The 17,134-nt window shown below is 59.2% G+C and overlaps 9 protein-coding genes across 9 annotated transcripts; 5 read left to right on the top strand and 4 right to left on the bottom strand.

The window, feature by feature from the left end:
- Positions 1 to 158: 158 nt before the first annotated feature.
- BDZ90DRAFT_268234 (UV excision repair protein Rad23) lies at positions 159 to 1,889 on the top strand (the record flags this gene model as incomplete). Its single annotated transcript, XM_025508717.1, has 3 exons — positions 159 to 224; positions 302 to 454; positions 532 to 1,889. The coding sequence occupies 3 exons, from the start codon at positions 159 to 161 to the stop codon at positions 1,585 to 1,587; spliced, it is 1,275 nt and encodes a 424-aa protein (XP_025359973.1). The 3' UTR covers positions 1,588 to 1,889.
- BDZ90DRAFT_281580 (HIT-like protein) lies at positions 1,760 to 2,933 on the bottom strand (the record flags this gene model as incomplete). Its single annotated transcript, XM_025509374.1, has 3 exons — positions 2,217 to 2,933; positions 2,084 to 2,145; positions 1,760 to 2,020 (listed from the first exon to the last, which is right to left on the bottom strand). The coding sequence occupies exons 1-3, from the start codon at positions 2,518 to 2,520 to the stop codon at positions 1,760 to 1,762; spliced, it is 627 nt and encodes a 208-aa protein (XP_025359972.1). The 5' UTR covers positions 2,521 to 2,933.
- A 297-nt stretch (positions 2,934 to 3,230) lies between these two features.
- BDZ90DRAFT_73781 (putative guanine nucleotide-binding protein alpha-1 subunit) lies at positions 3,231 to 5,007 on the top strand. The gene is made up of 3 exons (XM_025509823.1): positions 3,231 to 4,016; positions 4,087 to 4,308; positions 4,388 to 5,007. Exons 1-3 carry the CDS (start codon positions 3,426 to 3,428, stop codon positions 4,658 to 4,660), a joined length of 1,086 nt encoding a protein of 361 aa, XP_025359971.1. The 5' UTR covers positions 3,231 to 3,425; the 3' UTR covers positions 4,661 to 5,007.
- On the bottom strand, positions 4,984 to 6,321 carry BDZ90DRAFT_234203 (hypothetical protein). Its single transcript, XM_025506928.1, has one exon. The coding sequence runs from the start codon at positions 6,276 to 6,278 to the stop codon at positions 5,355 to 5,357; it is 924 nt and encodes a 307-aa protein (XP_025359970.1). The 5' UTR covers positions 6,279 to 6,321; the 3' UTR covers positions 4,984 to 5,354.
- Positions 6,322 to 7,832: 1,511 nt separating this feature from the next.
- On the top strand, positions 7,833 to 10,120 carry BDZ90DRAFT_73784 (MFS general substrate transporter). The gene is made up of 4 exons (XM_025509824.1): positions 7,833 to 8,338; positions 8,416 to 9,307; positions 9,380 to 9,472; positions 9,548 to 10,120. Exons 1-4 carry the CDS (start codon positions 7,970 to 7,972, stop codon positions 10,009 to 10,011), a joined length of 1,818 nt encoding a protein of 605 aa, XP_025359969.1. The 5' UTR covers positions 7,833 to 7,969; the 3' UTR covers positions 10,012 to 10,120.
- A 108-nt stretch (positions 10,121 to 10,228) lies between these two features.
- BDZ90DRAFT_262409 (hypothetical protein) lies at positions 10,229 to 12,226 on the top strand (the record flags this gene model as incomplete). Its single annotated transcript, XM_025508477.1, has 1 exon — positions 10,229 to 12,226. One exon carries the CDS (start codon positions 10,229 to 10,231, stop codon positions 12,224 to 12,226), a length of 1,998 nt encoding a protein of 665 aa, XP_025359968.1.
- Positions 12,227 to 12,233: 7 nt separating this feature from the next.
- Positions 12,234 to 13,633, bottom strand: BDZ90DRAFT_234199 (hypothetical protein). The gene has a single exon (XM_025506927.1). The coding sequence runs from the start codon at positions 13,612 to 13,614 to the stop codon at positions 12,304 to 12,306; it is 1,311 nt and encodes a 436-aa protein (XP_025359967.1). The 5' UTR covers positions 13,615 to 13,633; the 3' UTR covers positions 12,234 to 12,303.
- A 121-nt stretch (positions 13,634 to 13,754) lies between these two features.
- Positions 13,755 to 14,446, top strand: BDZ90DRAFT_73689 (hypothetical protein). The gene is made up of 4 exons (XM_025509822.1): positions 13,755 to 13,797; positions 13,866 to 14,064; positions 14,089 to 14,157; positions 14,222 to 14,446. Exons 1-4 carry the CDS (start codon positions 13,790 to 13,792, stop codon positions 14,288 to 14,290), a joined length of 345 nt encoding a protein of 114 aa, XP_025359966.1. The 5' UTR covers positions 13,755 to 13,789; the 3' UTR covers positions 14,291 to 14,446.
- BDZ90DRAFT_73668 (hypothetical protein) lies at positions 14,446 to 16,842 on the bottom strand. The gene has a single exon (XM_025509820.1). The coding sequence runs from the start codon at positions 16,712 to 16,714 to the stop codon at positions 14,603 to 14,605; it is 2,112 nt and encodes a 703-aa protein (XP_025359965.1). The 5' UTR covers positions 16,715 to 16,842; the 3' UTR covers positions 14,446 to 14,602.
- Positions 16,843 to 17,134: the final 292 nt, after the last annotated feature.

The following is a 17,134-nucleotide window of genomic DNA, read 5'->3' as shown; positions in this document are numbered from 1 at the left end:
TGTCTCACCTCGCGCTTCCGCCTCGCGCGCATTTCGAATGCCACGCGTCGCTGCAGACAGAGAGAGCGGTGAGAGGTGGAGCTCAGAGCGAGGCGGCCACGACGCCCCGTCCGCCACCTTTCCTTTCGAACAATCGCAACCGCTAATCTTCAAACGCCATGAAGCTCACAGTCAAATCGCTGCAGGGCGGCAACTTCTCGCTCGAGGCTCAGCCATCGGATACCGTGAGCAAAAGGGCAGAGTGACGATCAGTGCTGGCTGGAAGGAGAGCTCACACCTTCTCGCACCTCCCCACGCCTAGATCGCCTCGGTCAAAGCCAAGATCTCAGCTGAAAAGGGCCATGCCGTCGAGCAGCAGAAGATCATCTACTCGGGCAAGATCCTCACGGATGACCAAACCGTCGAGGCTGCTAATGTTACGGAGAAGGGATTCCTTGTCTTGATGGTCTCGAAGGTGAGCTAATCGCAGCGAAGACGGCGTGTATGCACGATGGAGAGGCAGCTCACATCTTCTCCTGGCCCTCATCGCAGCCCAAGGCGCCCAAGCCAGAGGCAGCCGCAGCCCCTGCTGCCGCTTCAGCGTCTACTAGCACTTCAGCAGCCCCTGCTTCGAACGCACCCGCAGCCGCACCTGCTGCTGCCCCTGCTTCAGATGCTCCGTCGACCACTTCAGCCCCCGCACCCGCACCCGCAGCAGCACCAGCAAGCAGCGACGCGCCCACTCAGGCGCCAGCTGCAGCCGCTGCTCCAGCTTCCTCAGACCCTTCCTTCGTCACTGGCCCTCAACTGGAGGGCGTGATCCAAAACATGATGGAGATGGGCTTCGAACGCGACCAAATCCAGAGGGCGCTGCGTGCCAGCTACAACAACCCTGACCGAGCTGTGGAGTACCTGATGACGGGTATCCCAGAGGGCGCAGGGCCACAGCCTGCTGCCCAGGCTCAGCAGGGTGCTCAGCAGGGGGGCGCTGGAGCAGGGGCAGAAGCAGCAGCATCGCCCCAGGCAGGTGCCCGGCCAGCTGCCGCTGCTGCCCCGACGCAGCGTTCTGGCAACCTCTTTGAGCAAGCAGCCGCAGCAGCACAGGGCGGCGGTGGACGTGGCGGCGCTCGTGGTGCAGGCGCGGGCGCTGGAGCAGGTGGTCTCGGTGCTCTGGCCGGCGCAGGCGGCGGAGACGACGAAGAAGGCGAGGAGACGGTCCTCGACCTTGGCAACCCAGCCATGATCTCGCAGTTGCAGCAGCTTGTCCAGGAGAACCCTGCCGCCCTCCAGCCTCTCATTCAAGCCATTGCGCAATCCAATCCTCAGCTCGCTCAAGCCCTCAACGCCGACCCGCAAGGTGTTCTCTCTCTCCTCGCCAACATGAACTCTGGCGGAGGAGCCGAAGGACTCGAAGGGCTCGCTGGGGCTGGTGGGCAGGAGGTGGAGATTCCCAGCTTTGATCAGCTCAGCACGGAGGACCAGGCTGCCGTTGGGCAGATTACCGCGATGGGGATTCCGCAAGAGAGGGCCATCGAGGTCTATCTGATGTGCGGGAGGAACATCGAAATGGCGGTGCAGTTCTATTACGAGAACGAGGGCGACTGGTAGGCAGGGCGCGCCAGTCGCAACGATGGAATGAAGAATTGAGGAGGGTGAAGAGCGAGCAATGACGACTCGCTGGGATATCATTGAAGAAATGCGATACGAGGAGGTAGACGACAGCTAGTTGCCATCCACCTTTCCATCCGTGCATTGACGAATCTCTGCAAACCGTCGTGCATCACAACTTGGCATCCGGACCGCCTGTTCTTCTCGCAGTCTCCTCCTTCACCACCTCGTCGACCGCCGCACGTATTTGCCTCGCGAGCTCTACCGCCTCGTCATCATCGAGCTCATCGCGACCGTGCCCGATGAGGGGGAGGAGACTGCGTTGTGGCGGAGGGGTCTCCTTTTTCGGAGACGTCCGCGAGGATGCTGTTGAGGACGACAGTGAGGGCGTGGAACCTGGCAAAGGGGGTGCAGGGACGATGTGAAAATGAAGCTGTGAGCGTAGCGTGCTGTCAGCGTTCAACTCGGCTCGAAAGACCATCGCTGCCTGACTAACATGCGGCACGACTTGACCGTAGACCTGATTCGTGATAATTTGTAACCGATCGTCTTCCAGAGCTGTGTGGAAGCGCATACAGGGCAGCGGTCACTTAGACGCCGCTCTCTCGGCGACGCATTGGCAAGCTCACCCTTGCCGACCCCTCTTGTTACCACCACCAGTCCCCTAATGAACTCCTCGGCCTCACCCGCCTCACCCGTCTTGCTCCCATTGCTCTCAACCACACTCAGCGCTGCCAGATTGTCCACATGTCTCCTGGGCACCACGAGCACATGACCCCTCCTGATAGGCAGGATATCTAGAAAGGCAAGGCATCGTTCCGATTCGTAGACTAGGTGAGCGGGCTGGGAGCCGGATGCGATTTGGCAGAATGTACAATCATCACGACCTTGAAGAGGACGATCGCGGAAGGATGAGAGGGTAAAGGTGGTCATGCCGCGGATGCCTTGACGACGTGGGCTGGGCTGGGCTGGGCTGCGAAGCAAGGAGTGATGAATGGTGGGTACGGAAGGCGGATAGGGCTCGGCTCAAGGTGGAGTTGCAGCAAGTCGTGTGCGTGCTTGCGTCTGCGTGAGAGTGGGCCCGGATCCTCCGGTCAACCGTCTTGCAGATAGGAGCAAGGCTGGGTGGATGGCTTTGTGGTGGAAGAGGAGGCGCTTTCAATTTCGGAGGGACATCAAGGGCTCAATGATCGATCTGGAAAACTGATATGGAAGAGAGGTAGGCAGGTCGAGATCCGGCGACACGACCTCGCGAGAGGGCATTTTGGAGGAGAGGGCCACTGTGCGAGCCCACTGGCCTCACGATGACTGGCTGGTAGCAGCCAGGACCCTTCGCACTACTCTCGATTCAATTCTGAGTCCTCCCCTCCTTTGTTCGTCACGATCTTGATCGATGCAATCGCTCCTCAACTTCGCAGCCTCGAGTCTGTCCCCGCGCTGGCTGCAGCGGGGGACCAAAATTGGAAGGCGTAGAGGGCGGCGTAGGGCGGCGTAGGGCGGCGGAGCAGACGGGCGGGTGGGCAGAGCGGGGCGATGGACCGGGTGGCCTGTGTGGCCTGGCTGGCGCCCGGGCGAGATTGGCGCTTCTCGACGAGAGGAACAGGGCGCGAGCGCGAGCGAGAGCGAGGGATGCACGGCGGCTGCTCCTCCGTTGTTCTCCTCACCACTCACTCCTCCCTCTCCCTGCGACCTCCTCGCCGTTCTCGCCGTCGACTCCTTTGTGCGCTCAGACTCGACGCAGCTAGCACAGTGATCACGACCACCAACATCACCACCACCTCTTCCTTGCTCCTTCCCAACCCTCCCACACCCTTCCGCACTCCTCGACCTCGCACGTCATGGGTTGCGGCCCCTCAAAGGAAGACCGCGAGCTTGCGGCCCGCAACGAGGAGATCGAAGCGCAGCTCAAGAAGGATCGAATTGCAGCACGCAATGAGATCAAGATGCTCCTCCTCGGTGCTGGAGAGTCAGGCAAGTCTACGATCCTCAAGCAGCTTAAGCTCATCAACCACGGAGCCTACTCCGTCGAGGAGCGCCTCAGCTACAAGGAGATCATCTACTCCAATACACTCCAATCCATGCGTGTCGTCTTGGACGCAATGGAGAACTTGGACATCCCCCTCGCAGACGGCAACAATGCTCCGCGAGCAGAGATTATCCTGGGCCTGCCCAGCCAGGTAGAGACGGACCGCCTGCCGAGGGAGGTAGCCGACGCCATCTACGGACTATGGATGGACAGGGGGGTTCAGGCTTGTGTAGAGCGCAGCAGAGAGTACCAGCTCAACGACAGTGCGAGATATTACTTTGACTCTATTGAGAGGATGGCCGCGCCCGATTACGTGCCCAATGATCAGGATGTGCTGCGATCGCGAGTAAAGACGACGGGCATCACCGAGACGCATTTCCAGATTGGCGACTTGAACTACAAGGTGAGCGCCGAGCGCTGAGCCCACCGAGCTTTCACCTCCCACTCACCTGCTTCGTCTGCCCCCGCGCCAGGTCTTCGACGTCGGAGGACAACGCTCAGAGCGAAAGAAGTGGATCCACTGCTTCGAGAACGTGACAGCCATCATTTTCCTCGTCGCCATCTCAGAGTACGACCAGCTGCTCTACGAAGATCAAAACGTGAATCGCATGCAGGAGGCTCTCACGCTCTTTGACTCCATCTGCAACTCGCGATGGTTCGTCAGGACAAGTATCATCTTGTTCCTCAACAAGATCGTGAGTGTGTGCCCGAAAAAGCAGGCCAGGAGTCCGGCCAGGAGCCCTTCACTGACGTCTCCCCCTCGCGCACACACAGGACCTGTTCCGCTCTAAGCTCCTCACCTCCCCTCTCTCCGACTACTTTTCCGACTTCCAGCTTCCCCCCTCTGCACACAACAATCCGGACGAGGTTTACAATGCCGCCTCGGAGTACATTGTCCAGCGCTTCGTCTCCCTGAATCAGGCGCCGACAAAGACGATCTATACCCATTTCACGTGCGCGACCGACACGCAACAGATCAAGTTCGTGCTGTCGGCCGTCAACGATATTATCATTACATTGAACCTGAGGAGTTGTGGGTTGTTGTAGGCGGGCGGCCTCGCCACAGGAAAAAGGCCTGTTCGGTTGGGCAAGAAAGGGAGGGAGAGGGAGGAGTTGAAGGAAGAGACAGGAAGGCAGGGGCGAGGGAGCGAAACAGAAAGCAAGGCAGCGGCGAGTGGTCACGCCACACGAGATGGCAGGCGCGACCTCGACTCCAGTCACAGCATCAACACTATCTAGCCCAACCGAAGCGGCTTCGGACCCCAGACCACCTCGTCCTTCCCTGCCGCAAGCAGGGCACTCTCCACGATCACCACGCGACCAATCCGCCACATACCCAAACGCACCGCCTCCGACGTGTGTCTCCTCAGCTGAGCCAAGTCAAGAAGCGCATCGCGTTGACAATCAGAGCGGAATTCTACAGTCTTGAAGCTCACTTAGTCAGCTGGTGAACCCGGAATCGATACTCCATACAGCGACGGACGGTCGACGCGACACCACTTCCCTTTCGCATTCATTCCATATCTTCAGCGGCACCACGTACGCTCTCTTCTCCTCTTTCAAGTCTTGGCTGCCCAACTTTTCTGCACGCGCGCTTCCTTCTGCCAGCTCAATCTGAAGCCCATACAAACACCAAGTGACGCGCGACGGCGATGCGAGCTCGCAAGAGTCAAGGCTTTATAACATTGGGCTTCTGAGATGTAGCATCGGTGACATTGAATCGTTTTAGTCGTCTTCGCGCTCAACCCTCCACGCCGAGCTTCGCCCTCACCCACCCCTCGAGCTTGTTCTCTTCCTGACCTTCCCCGCCCGCCCACCTGATAGAATCAAAGCCATGATCCTCGCCCTGCACCAGCACCAACGTGGAATCCTCTCCGCGCTGCTTCATCAACTCATGGAAACGCTCGCTCACCCAGCAGGGCAGCAGGTTGTCATTAGTGCCGTGCACAGTGTACGTGGATGGGAAGCGGGCAGGCAAGGCAGGCAGAGGCGTGGAGGCATAGAAGCCTTTCGTGGCCCCACGAGCTGCATTGTGGTCTGCCTCGAGGCGGCGCAGAATGTCCACATTATCCAGCATAGCCTCCGTATCCTCCCCACCAGCCTCGTCGCGAAGCATGTGAAGGAATGTTCCCGTACGGAAGCCCCACCACATCAATAGGCCACGAGCTACGTCCTCCGGTCCCATACGACGGCCGGCTTGCAGCGCTTCGTAGAGCGAGGTGGAGAGACCATTGCGCTTGATCCAGTGCTGATTGAGCCACTCGTCGTCACACTCGTCTGGGTGAAGGAGACCCTTGGTCAGATGCTCGTCGATGAACGAAAGGATCGAGCCTGTAGGCTGTGCGAGATTGGTATTGAGCTTGAGCTCAAAGGGAAGAGGCCAGGCAGCCACGCTTCCCTCCTCCGTCACTGCCTCGGGAGCAACGAATAATCCCCTCACTATCCCATTCAGAGGCGGGAAGCCCAGCCCGGGCAGATCGAGCAGGGGATGAGGCAGGGCCGAAGCTGGAATCGGCTGCCTGTAACGTGGGACATCGACGGATACGGCGCCGTAGATGTTCAGAAAGGCGGCCGGGTGCTGTGCAGGTGAGGTGCGAAGCAGTAGTTGGAAGGCGTACTGTCCGCCTGCGGAGAGGAAAGAAGTGGTGAGTGAGAAGAAGCACATGTCAACAGAGGGAAGGCAAGGCAAACTCACCCGCACTGATGCCGATGAGCAAGGTGCGCTTGGCCGAGTATTCCTGGCCAAGTCCATGTTTGTCGAAGACGAATTGCCAAGCCTCCCGCGTGTCCTCAATTCCCTGTCTGACCCCGACCTCGGGGCAGAGCCTATAATTGATACTAGCCACCCCTGCTCCCAGCTTCTGCGCCAGGGATAGAAGGTGAGGAGGAATGCAGAGCGAGTCACCAATGACAAAGGCCCCGCCGTGGATGATGAAGAAGAGCGGTGGAGAGGAACTAGCATATTTGGGGGCAGGTGGTATATAGGTGAGAGTGAGACCGGGATGAGAATCGGCGTAGGTGAGGGTGCGGACTGTGGGCTCCGCAGAGGCGAGAGCGGTAGTAGCGGATGCCATGGCTGGATGTTGGGTGGGGCTGCGAGATGTTGGTGTTGAAGAGGCAGAGGCAGCGGCAAGGCAAGCAGCGGAGGATCGTGACGTGGCATTCAAGGGGCACGGTGTCTAAGGGTTATGGGGGAGTGGGCTCAAGCGGACCTTGATGACCCTTTCACCGCTGGGGCCTCCTCCTCCCTCAATTCGCTACCGTGAGAAAGAGCGCTGTCTCCTCTTCGTATGCTGCAATGGGTCCAAGCGGGTCTCGGGGCGAGCTTGAGGCGTGGGAGTGTCATCAATATGGGACAGAGCAGCCGCAGTGATTTGAGTGCAAAGCCTGGATGGCGTCGCCGACCTGGCAATCGGGCCACTCTCTCCCATGGCGGATCGTCTCATCGACACCGCAACAGCGCTCCTCGCGTAGCGAGTATCATTTGCGCTCCCTCGGGCCGTGTCTGATTGATTCGTGATCGACCCCTGTGGCGCGACAGACGCGGCCGCCCTGAGACAAGGCAGGGTTAGTTGCGTGGACAGCACGGATCCATGAACCCTCATGATATCGTCGCGGTCAGATGTGACTGAGGCGAAGGCTGCCCCTTGTACGGCCGATTTTGTACCACGGCGAGATCCGTGCAGAGCCTTGCGATCTCGCTAGGCTCGCTATCCCGCCAGCGAGCCGTGAGCAAATCCTTGATCGGATGTTCTCAACCGCAGGCAACTCCACGCTCGTTTACCACCTCCCCGACGACCATCCCACTGATGCGTGTCCCGGCGTCTGAGAAGTGGGAGAAGTGCCAAACCGCGCGCCGTTGTATCCGCGGCTGGTTGACTTTGCGCTCATCTCCTTGAGTTGAGTCTGAATCTTCGTCTGGGGCGGGCAGCGGCACGGCGTTGTGCGGGGGCGGCATCTCTGCATGAAGCGGCGGCAAGCAAGGCAAGGAGTCGGCGGCTGAGACGAAGCTGCGAAATGGAGCGAGCGAAAGAGTCAAGGCTCGGTGGAGAGCGAGACAAAATGGGAGAGAGGTGGGCATTCAGTGCCTGAGTCAGGGACGCGAGCCTGAAGCTTCAGCAAGTCATCGACGAGGTTCGCCCGTTCCTCTTTGCTTCTTCACCACCAATTCCATTCAGTCGCAAGCACGAACTCTTGTGCCTCGTTGACGCCGCTAGGAGCTTGGCGTCCGGAATTGAGTGACAAGGCGACGACGCAGCAACGCCGCAAGTCTTGACGCGATACCCAGCGACTACCCTCACGAAACCCCGCCTACCTACTCCCCATCCACTTCCACTCATCCACGGCACTGCAGGCATGTCATTTCCCGGCGACGAAAAGACCAACGAGGTCGGCACAGCCACTACGACCAACAATGGCGATCCTTCAACTCCTCCCAGCCATTCTATCCCGCCAGCGGCGCCCGCAGGGGACCATCTCACCATCTCCTCCTTGAAATGGTGGACGGACGATGAAGAGTCCCGTGTACGTCGCAAGCTGGACTGGAATATCCTGCCTATGCTGTTTATCATCTACGGAGCAGCTTACATTGATCGCTCCAATATCGGCAATGCAAAGACGGCGGGGATGAATGTGGATCTGGGCATCAGCGATATTCAGTATCGACTGATCACGACGATCTTTATCATCTCGTACATCTTGTTCCAATGGCTGCTGCTCTTCTATGTGAGTCGATGAGCCTACTTCGTCCTGTGATTTCTTGCGCTGATCATCGCCATTTCTTGCCCGCCGTGCTCGCGCAGCTGGTCGTCCCCGCTCACATCTGGGTCGCATCATGCGCCGCAGTCTGGGGCTTAGCATCGGCTCTACAAGGCACAGCGCAGGGCTTCTCAGGCCTCATGGCTACTCGCTGGTTCGTGGGAATGGCCGAGGCAGGTTTCGGTACGGGCGTCGCCCTCTACCTGGGCTTCTTCTACCCTCGACGTGAAATTGGCTACCGCTTCGCCTGGTTCGTCACCTCCTCCGCTTTTGCGTCTGCCATTGCTGGCGCCATAGCCTACGGACTGGTACGAGCTCACGCGGCTGTTGCTGGTTGGCGCCTCCTGTTCGTAGTCGAGGGAGCTCCTTCCATCCTGGTCGCCATCTTCATCTTCTTCTTCCTGCCCGACAACCCGCGCAAGTGCCGCTTCCTTAATGAGCGCGAGAAGTTGATCGCGGATGCTCGCCTCTTCAAGCCCAAGTCAGAACACGGCGAGGAGGGTGGAGCAACTGTAGCGGCTGGAGAGGTAGCAGGGGCAGCAGCCCATGAACGTGGCCAGAGCAGCGGGATGAAGGCGAGCCTCGGCACCATGGTGGCCGCAGCGCGCAAGAAGTTCGACAAGGACTCGATCAAGGCCGGTCTGCTCAGTCCCGTCGCCTGGCTTGCATCGCTGCAGCTCTGGACGGTCAACGTGGGCTATGGGTCCATCCCCATTTTCTTGCCCACCATTTTGAAGGACAGCGGCTTCACGGCCATCAAGGCTCAAGGCTACACCGCACCGCCTTATCTCGTCGCGTGGGTGTACACCCTCATTGCCATCTACGTCTCGGACAGGCTACAGCATCGTGCCACGTTCAACATTGTGCATTTTGCTGTAGGAGCTGCAGGGTACATCATGCTTGCATTGAGCGAATCGCACAATGTGCGCTATGGGGGTGAGTATACGCGGAGGCCTCACGCACTCGCGCAGGACTGGATCTGACAATCTCCTGTGACGCCTCTCGCAGCCGTCTTTCTTGTCGCCCTCGGCCTTTTCCCTCAGGTCTCCTTCTCCTACGTCTACCTCATCACCAACGTCTCGTCAGAGCGCGCTCGAGGATGTAAGTACGCGATGGTCTCGTGGACCGACCTCGAAACATCGTCTCACCCTCTTTCCCTTCCCTCCCTCTGCCCAGTCGGTCTGACTGTGCTTGGAACCCTCTCACAGACAGCACCGCTTGTAGGGAACCTCGCGCTGTTCCCCGCTGCGGACGCTCCTTACTACCGTCGCGGGATGTGGACGTCAGCTGGCGTGTCTCTTGGAGGGCTCCTCATCGCCTTGACGACCATCACCTTCCTCACACTCGCCAACCGCAAGAGAGACAAAGCTGCCGCCCAACTCGAGGCTCAGTCCCTTCGCTCGGGCGGAAACAAACTCTCTCCTTCTGTTTCTGCCGGTGGTCAGGCGGCAGGGACTGGTATAGACGAAGAGAAGGCGTCGCTTGCGGTAGGGGCTTCAGGCGAGGCACAGAGAGAGCGATTGGCAGCGAAGCGTCACCTGGACATGAGCGTGCCAGAGGAGAAAGAAGAGGCGTTGAGGCGGTACATTGACGAGGGTAGAAGGGGAGAGGACTCGCCCTACTTTAGATACGTGGTGTGAGGAGGAAGCCAGAGACGCAGACCACGTGGCGCGGGCCAACACTTGGACCGTGCTCGCTCAGACCCCCCTGTTTCCCCTCGTCTCGTGTCTGTCCGCGTCTTCTTTCTCACCTTTGTCATCTATCTTACCTTACCTCAACGGGTCTTGATCAATCGTCAATGAGCTGTTCGCGGCTGCGAGCTAGTGCTGCTCCATCCTCGCCATCACCGCCGCCATCATGACGTCCGCGTCTTCGTCCTCTGCTCCTTGCGAGCACGACGCTCAGCCTCCTGTTCCTGTCAGCCCTACCCTCACAGCTGCTGCTCCGCTGGCACCACAATCGCCCTACGTCGTCATCTCTTCAGCCAGCAACAGCGCAAGAGGAGCTCGAGGTCTTCGTGTCCCCTCGTCCGACGATGGAACCAATACAGCCAGCGCTGAGGCTGTAGTTGCCGCAAGTAATCAAGGCTCCCCTCTGCTCGCATCGCGACGGCATACAGCCTTGATAGGAGACGAGTCCCCTAGTGCACGACACAGCGTCCTGATTGCAACGACACCGCGCGTCTCACGCGCAAGACCGCGATTCTGGTACTTCCTGCCCCTCCTCTCCATCATCGACGTGGCGCTCGAAGGCATTGTGGGCGTCTTCCTCCTCCTCAATCCGGGTCCATCGCTCCTCTCCGCCAAGAAACACAGCGACGATGAGGCGCCCAGTCTGGGTCGCACGCGAACGCTTACTCTCACTTCGACTCTTCTCGCCGCCAGCCTGCTGCGCAATGCAACGCTGAGCATCATAGCCATAGGAAATCGGACCGACCAATTGGGTCTTATAGTCGCAGGGGTATGCGCCGCCTCCGCTTTGGTAGGGGTGAGCGTCTTCAACCTCCTCTTCCAGTCTGGCGTGCTGCTCGCCCGGGAGACCTCGCAAGACGTGACATGGCCGGAGAAGCTGCCAAAGCCGAGCTTGACGCTCCTTACGTCTCTTGGCCTCGGCTTCACGGTGCTTGAGTACGTGCTCTACGTCCTCGTTGTGGGAATCAGGGTACCGCCGAGCGCTGCGGGTGGAGTGGGTAGGATGGGACAAGTGAGAAGATGGAAGCGTGGAATGAGGAGTGAGGCAGCACGAGCCGGTCGCGAGGGAGACGAGGGCAGTTGGGCCGTGTATTTGGATGATGAAGAGGATGACGACATGCCTGCGGGGCAGGAGGAGCCGCGCAAAAAGAGGAGACAAAGCTACGTCGGTTCATCAGGGGAGAGGGACGGAGAAGGGCAAGGGAGTTCGGGTACGAGTGCAGAAGGTAGCAGGATGTCCCTTCTACCGGAAGCGGTCATTTCTCCTTCTACCTCTACGGGACCGTCTTCGTCGTACGGGGCATTGGAGCAAAGTCGTCCCCTATCCTCGCTCCTGCCTCAGAGTGCCTTTTCTACTCAGGGAGGGCAGGGTACGCATAGAAGTAGTAGCAGTCGGGCGCGCACAACAAGCACAACCTCGGCGCGATCTGGCGGCCGATCCCCGAGGAACGATAAGGCTATGGCTGCCGCTGCGGTGGGTCTATCCGCCTCCCCCTCGGGATCAAAGGGCATGGGACCCCACTCTCCCATCCAACGTGATTACGCCCTCGCCACCTCCGGCGGCAACGACGTCGATCTTGAGGCCGGTCCACGCGCTCCTTTCCCCATGCAGGAAGGCGATGATTCTCGAGAGGACGAAGAACGGGACGACGACGAAGATGATCCCAACGAAATCCTCGACATTCCATCTTTCCCCACCTCCACCTCTCGTGATGCCTCGCGCATGCGGCTGGCCATGGCCAGCGATAGTCGAGCTGCGCAGCAGGAGGGTCGTCGAAGCAGTAGTGGGCTGGCCAGGAGTGGCAGCCGGACTTTGAGTCTCCTCGGGGTGATTCGAGGTGGTAATGAGGACGGAGATGGTGGTCAGGTCGAGGAGCCCACTGCGGGTGGGAGTCATCCGGATGAGGAGGCAGAAGCTGTTCCGCAGCGCAGGAAGGGGTGGCGAACGAGCAGCGCGCTGGGGGCGAAGCAATCTTCCTTGCTGGGCTTCAAGCGTAAGAAGCCGCAGCGCGACGTTTCTGGGCCTTCCGTCGATGCGGCGGCTGACGCCGGTAGTGGATCGACAGCCAAGACAGCAGGGTGGCGCGCTGGCGGAAAACGGCTGCTGAAGAGCGCCATGCCTGGTGCGAGTGGTACCGGTGGAAGTTCAAGTGGACGAACATGATGCGGTGTCACGACGTCGCAAAGAGCAGCAGATTGGAACGCTACGAAATACAGATACCCTTCATTCGTGCTCAGAAGTCACTGTGCCGTCCCGCTCAGCCCGAACTCCCACGTCCTACACTCCGCGCTCCCCTTGCCCGTCTCCTCGTCACCATCCAACAGTCCACTTCCTCTCCCTCCCCCACCCTTATCGTGCGCCTCCCTCCCTCCGCTGGTAGTGACATGCCTGTACCCCTCCCAGTCCCCTGGCCTAAACTCGACACTGCGCCAGACTTCCCAGTTGCCACCGTTTCGCTCGGCATCCTTGATCTCCACTATGGTGGGATTTCTCGGTGCGCCGCGGGGCAGGGCTGGAGCGTTGTGCAATACCAAGGGATAGAGGTCGGCAAGGCGATGCGAGCCTAGTTGAGGGAGACTCCAGAGGGTGTAAGGCTTGACGGGGCGGAGCGTGATGAGAAGGGAGGAGGCAAGGTGCGAAGGAGGGAGGGGGCGTGGTGGGTAGGCGCTGGTGCTGGTGCCCGAGAAGGCGGTGGGCTCATCCTCGTCCTCGTCCGAGAGTGGGAAGTCGGCGTCCTCCGCATCCTCCTCTTCATCTCCCTGCGGCTGCTTCGGTCCCTTTCCCTTTCCCTTCACACCCTTCCTTGCGTACCGTGGCCGCTTCCCTCCTCTTCTCATCACCCCACGCAGTCCCACAAATGCGCGGCAGAGCATCAACTGATTCGCAGCAACATTGCGTGCTTCGTCCTTCTCCCCACCTCCGGCATGCGGGAAGCCCCACCACACTTTCGTGAATCCCTTTGTTGGGCCTGAAGGGTCGCACCATTTCTTGATCAACACATCACGCAACGGTGCAGCAGCGTCGACTCCGAAGCGCAGGGTGACGCCGAGAGATTCGAGCTTTTCGACGTTACGAGGGGCGGTCTGCGGGTATTTTGCTTTTAGTGAAGAGAGTGAGGGCTCGAAAGATGTGGCTACGATGCGCGAGGGGGAGTGAGGATGGATCGGGTGGGTAGCGAGGGAAAGAGTGAAGCTAAAGTCTCCTTCGCCGAGGAGGAGAATCGTGTCCAGGGGGTGAAAGGGATGATTGGACCGTGAGGAGGAGGCAATGGAGCCTGAGGCCGGGCTTGTAGCTCCCATTGCGCTATTGGAGTCCTGATCCTCAGCGAGTAGACGCTGGATAGCTTGCCTGCTACCTTCCTCCTTGCCTTTGCCTCTGACATTGCCGTCATTCGCCTTGACCTTCTTGGCCCCTCCACCTGCAGCGCTGATCTTCTTCCTCTTGACAGCTTCGTCCACCTTGACTTGATGAGCCTTCTCCGCTTTACGCTGATTATGCGACGCGAGAGCGTTGGCTAGATTTGCCTTGCGCTTCTTGGGTGGTGGTGCCATGCTTGAAGTTGCAAGTGAGTGGAGAGGGAGGAAATTCAATGCTCAGGCGGACACGGAAAGGGAGGTCGATGCAGGCGGAGCGGGTCTGGGGGAAATTTGGAGAGGCGGATTCGGACCAAGTCGAGGCGCATCGAGCTGCATTTCCTTCTCTCGCTACCACATCGTGGATTTCAACATGGCGAGGTGAGAAGCCGTGGCTGTCGTTGTCGAGCAGGATGAATCCCTTCGCTGACACCGCAAAACTTCCACAGCGCATCCACATCACAAGTGACTCTCAACGCCGAGGTCGGTTCCTCCTCTTCGACCCCCTCAACTAGCTCCACCGCTCCCACTCGCCCGGCCTCCGCCAATCCCTCCTCAAAACCCAAGACAACTCCATGGGCTCGCAAGCTCCAAGAGCGGCAGAGGCTGGCTGCAATGAAGACGAAAGAGCGCGAGATGAAGGCAGAGGTTGAGGCTGAGAAGACCAAGAAGGTTGAGGCGATCAAAGAGAGGAGAAGGAAGAAGCAGGAGAAGGAGCGATTGGGACGGATGGCTGAGAAGGTGAGTCTTGCGATGAGATGTGTTGAAAGAGCAGCTGACTTGAGCGAATCTCGATCGCCCGCAGATGAGCGCCAAACGTCTCGAGAGGAAAAAGAAGAAGATGGGAATCGCCAACAAGAAGGTGGCACATTAATGTAAAGGTCACGACGTAGAGAAAATCGATGGCTCTCTTCCGTCGCAGACTGGCCTACTGATGACTCTCAAGCTGTCAATGGGTCTTGCAGTGCAGGACTTGCTGAGCCACCGCACGATGGGAGCAGCGCACCTTGTCTGCTGCCGCCGCCAATCACTCAGCCAACAGAAGGAGCAGCCGAGTAGGCTGGCAGCTGGACGATGGCAGCCCCTGTGCAGCTCGAGACAGACAAACCCCGAGGGAGGGGAATCATGATATTATGTTACAGCCGGCCAATCGTCACAGGGAAGTCGGTGACAGTGATTTACAGTCTCAAGCCGATACAGGTTCGCGCAGGCTTTCACTTCGCACAGCTGGGCCCGTCGAGTCTCCCTTTGCTTCCATCCCGTCGACAGCGCCAGCGCTGTCATCCTCACTGCGTCCATTGGAACGCACCGACCAAGCGAGTCCCAGAGTGCGGGTCAACTCTGATACGCTTGGAAGGGGCGTAGGTGTCGTCTGTGTCCTGTTCAGATTGGGACGGGTTGGCTTCTCGTGAGCATCCTTCTCTGTGCGAGCTTCGTCTTGTTTGAGAAGAGGAGCACTGATAGGAGGCAGCGTGAGATTACCCTCGTCCGTTGGACCGACCATGATTCTCCTCCTCCTCGCGCCAACCACATAGCACTGATCGACAGTGAGCGGCACATCTAGGCTCAAATCAAGCGTAGGTGCAAGCCTTCGCCCAGATGACATCGACGGCCCCTTGGCACGCTCGTACGTGGACTTTGTTGTCGTCGGTGTAGGGAGCGTCCACTGCTGCGGCAGCATTGTAAATGTCCTGCATTGGGGCGAAGGGCCAAGCATGCGCTTCTGCTGCCGCTGCGCTTCATCATTTGTGGCCACCGTGGTGCGATCGAATATTGAAGTGGGGCTCCAAGACCCCGTTGGGTCGACCACACTGCTCGAGCCACTGTAAGCGTCGAGTGTGCTCGCATTAATGGACTGATCGCCGTTTCTCCAGTCGATGAAGGGCGGTGCCAACCCTGCCGTCATCTGAGACGGGATCGTACGGCCGTGGATAGTTTGAGCACGAGCTCGCTGCCGCTGCGTCGCCCCCGCAGCAAAGGATGAAGCAGGTACATCTGGGTGAAGCGGACCGCGAGGAGGCATCATGGTGGCCAGCTCATAGCTCTGAGTATACGGTAAAGCAGGTTGCAAAGGCGCTGAGGCTAGCGAGAAGCTTCGCAGATGGCCACGCTGAGTCACCACTCCAGAGAGATAGGAGTTACTGTGCTGACTCTGTGTAGAGGAAGTGAACGGAACACTGGGTGTTCCAGCTAGTTGCGAACCCATCTGCGAGAGGCCGAGGCACGATGTGCCAGAGGCAACGTGAGAGGGGTGAATAGGGGCTGCGAAGGGTGGTAGTGCCGTAGCCGGTGGCAGAGGTTGCAGAGTTGTCGGCGTCGTGAGCGTTGCACGGCGTCGAGGGGAAATGTTGACCGGTGGTGCTCTGAGCGAAAAAGGAACGCCTTGAGCATCGCTCTGACTGAGCATTCGGCCATGTCGCGAAGAGGGTCGCAGATCGCTGCTCCTTCGCTGGTGCGAGGGCCAAGCAGTACCGGCGGGTCGGGTGACAGCTCGAGGTGTAGGCGGCTCCTCTATCTCGGCTTCGGCATCGTCCTTACTGCCCGATGACTCTTTGTCCGTCGATGTGCCCTCCTCTTCATCTTCGTCAAGATCCATACTCTCGTCTCCTTCTTCGATCATCTCATCTGCAGACTGACGAGCTTGGCGGTCGAACAGCCAGTTGGCGTCGTGAGTAGCGTTGCTCCTCATCATGGCAGGGAGGGGCTGAGCTGCCCTTTTCTCCGGCGAGTCTGCAGGCGACACCGAGGTGCTTGCGAGAGTCATCGCTCTTTGTCTCTTCTGAGGCTGCCCGCCCACCTCTGTCCTCTCAGGCCCTTCATCCATCGAAATACCACCTCTCGCCAATTCCCCTAACCCCAAAGCAGCTTCGAGTCTTCGTCGCTTCTTCAACCCTTGCCTCTTGTTCTGGAAGAAGACTTGAACCTTCCTCGGGCTTATGCCTAGCTCTTTGGCCGCTGCCTCGCGTACTGCAGTCGAGGGGAATCGGGTTTGACGAAGGATGTTGAGGAGGACGTTGGTTTGAGAGGGAGAGAGGAGCTGACGGGAGCGACGGCGACCGGTCTGCTCGAGGAGGAAGGGAAAGCGTTGCTCCAGAGATAAGGTGGACGAGTCTGAAGGGCTGGAGGTGGTCGAGGTCGTGAGGGGGACGAAGGGGCCGAGGTGCGACTGGTACGGCTTGTTTGGGCTGGTCGTTGGCGTGGACGCCGGGTCCGCCGTGGTGGCATTGCTCGCTGCGCTGTCCGACAGCTTGGGTCTGGCGGGCTCTTGTGATGGGGAGCTCGTGACGATCATGGTCATGTTAGAGGGAAGGAGCGGACGGCCTTAGTTTGCCACCGCGAATTACCAGCAGCTTTTCTCCTTTTTGAGGAGCTGGCCCTCTCGTAGGGTCCACACCAACCTTCATCCCCCTCGCGCAAATCAGGGGTACCTTTATCTTTGCTCAGGAGACGGGCAAGCGATCATGGCGCAGCATCTCCCTTTGTTTCCCACGCCCACTGCGACCACTAAGCTGGCGGATACCGGTTGGTACAGGGGCTGCGAGAGGCTTGTGTCATCATATGAAATCGTAGGGAATGAAAAGGCGATCCGTGCGACCAGGCCTGAGGAGTAGGGCAAGTTGACTGACGGCTGTGGGTTGCCGAGATGATGGAGGCTCGAGCACTTCATCGCATTGCAGGATAGCAAGGCGATCTTCGTGCCACGCCGAATTTTCACAGG

This window comes from Jaminaea rosea (genome assembly GCF_003144245.1).
Source record: "Jaminaea rosea strain MCA 5214 unplaced genomic scaffold BDZ90scaffold_15, whole genome shotgun sequence".
NCBI lineage: Eukaryota > Fungi > Basidiomycota > Exobasidiomycetes > Microstromatales > Jaminaea > Jaminaea rosea.
This window is presented reverse-complemented; position numbering and strand designations above follow the sequence as displayed.

What these genes read in the sequence shown, in the direction of transcription:
- BDZ90DRAFT_73781 (XM_025509823.1), top strand. Translation starts at nt 3,426, where the DNA reads ATGGGTTGCGGCCCCTCAAAGGAAGACCGCGAGCTTGCGGCCCGCAAC. An exon ending in TTGGCGACTTGAACTACAAG is followed by an intron (nt 4,017 to 4,086) that starts GTGAGCGCCGAG and finishes CCCCCGCGCCAG; the next exon opens with GTCTTCGACGTCGGAGGACA. An exon ending in TCTTGTTCCTCAACAAGATC is followed by an intron (nt 4,309 to 4,387) that starts GTGAGTGTGTGC and finishes GCGCACACACAG; the next exon opens with GACCTGTTCCGCTCTAAGCT.
- BDZ90DRAFT_234203 (XM_025506928.1), bottom strand. Translation starts at nt 6,278, where the DNA reads ATGTGCTTCTTCTCACTCACCACTTCTTTCCTCTCCGCAGGCGGACAG.
- BDZ90DRAFT_73784 (XM_025509824.1), top strand. Translation starts at nt 7,970, where the DNA reads ATGTCATTTCCCGGCGACGAAAAGACCAACGAGGTCGGCACAGCCACT. An exon ending in GCACAATGTGCGCTATGGGG is followed by an intron (nt 9,308 to 9,379) that starts GTGAGTATACGC and finishes CGCCTCTCGCAG; the next exon opens with CCGTCTTTCTTGTCGCCCTC. An exon ending in GTCAGAGCGCGCTCGAGGAT is followed by an intron (nt 9,473 to 9,547) that starts GTAAGTACGCGA and finishes CCCTCTGCCCAG; the next exon opens with TCGGTCTGACTGTGCTTGGA.
- BDZ90DRAFT_234199 (XM_025506927.1), bottom strand. Translation starts at nt 13,614, where the DNA reads ATGGCACCACCACCCAAGAAGCGCAAGGCAAATCTAGCCAACGCTCTC.
- BDZ90DRAFT_73689 (XM_025509822.1), top strand. An exon ending in AGCGCGAGATGAAGGCAGAG is followed by an intron (nt 14,065 to 14,088) that starts GTTGAGGCTGAG and finishes AAGACCAAGAAG; the next exon opens with GTTGAGGCGATCAAAGAGAG. An exon ending in TGGGACGGATGGCTGAGAAG is followed by an intron (nt 14,158 to 14,221) that starts GTGAGTCTTGCG and finishes GATCGCCCGCAG; the next exon opens with ATGAGCGCCAAACGTCTCGA.
- BDZ90DRAFT_73668 (XM_025509820.1), bottom strand. Translation starts at nt 16,714, where the DNA reads ATGACCATGATCGTCACGAGCTCCCCATCACAAGAGCCCGCCAGACCC.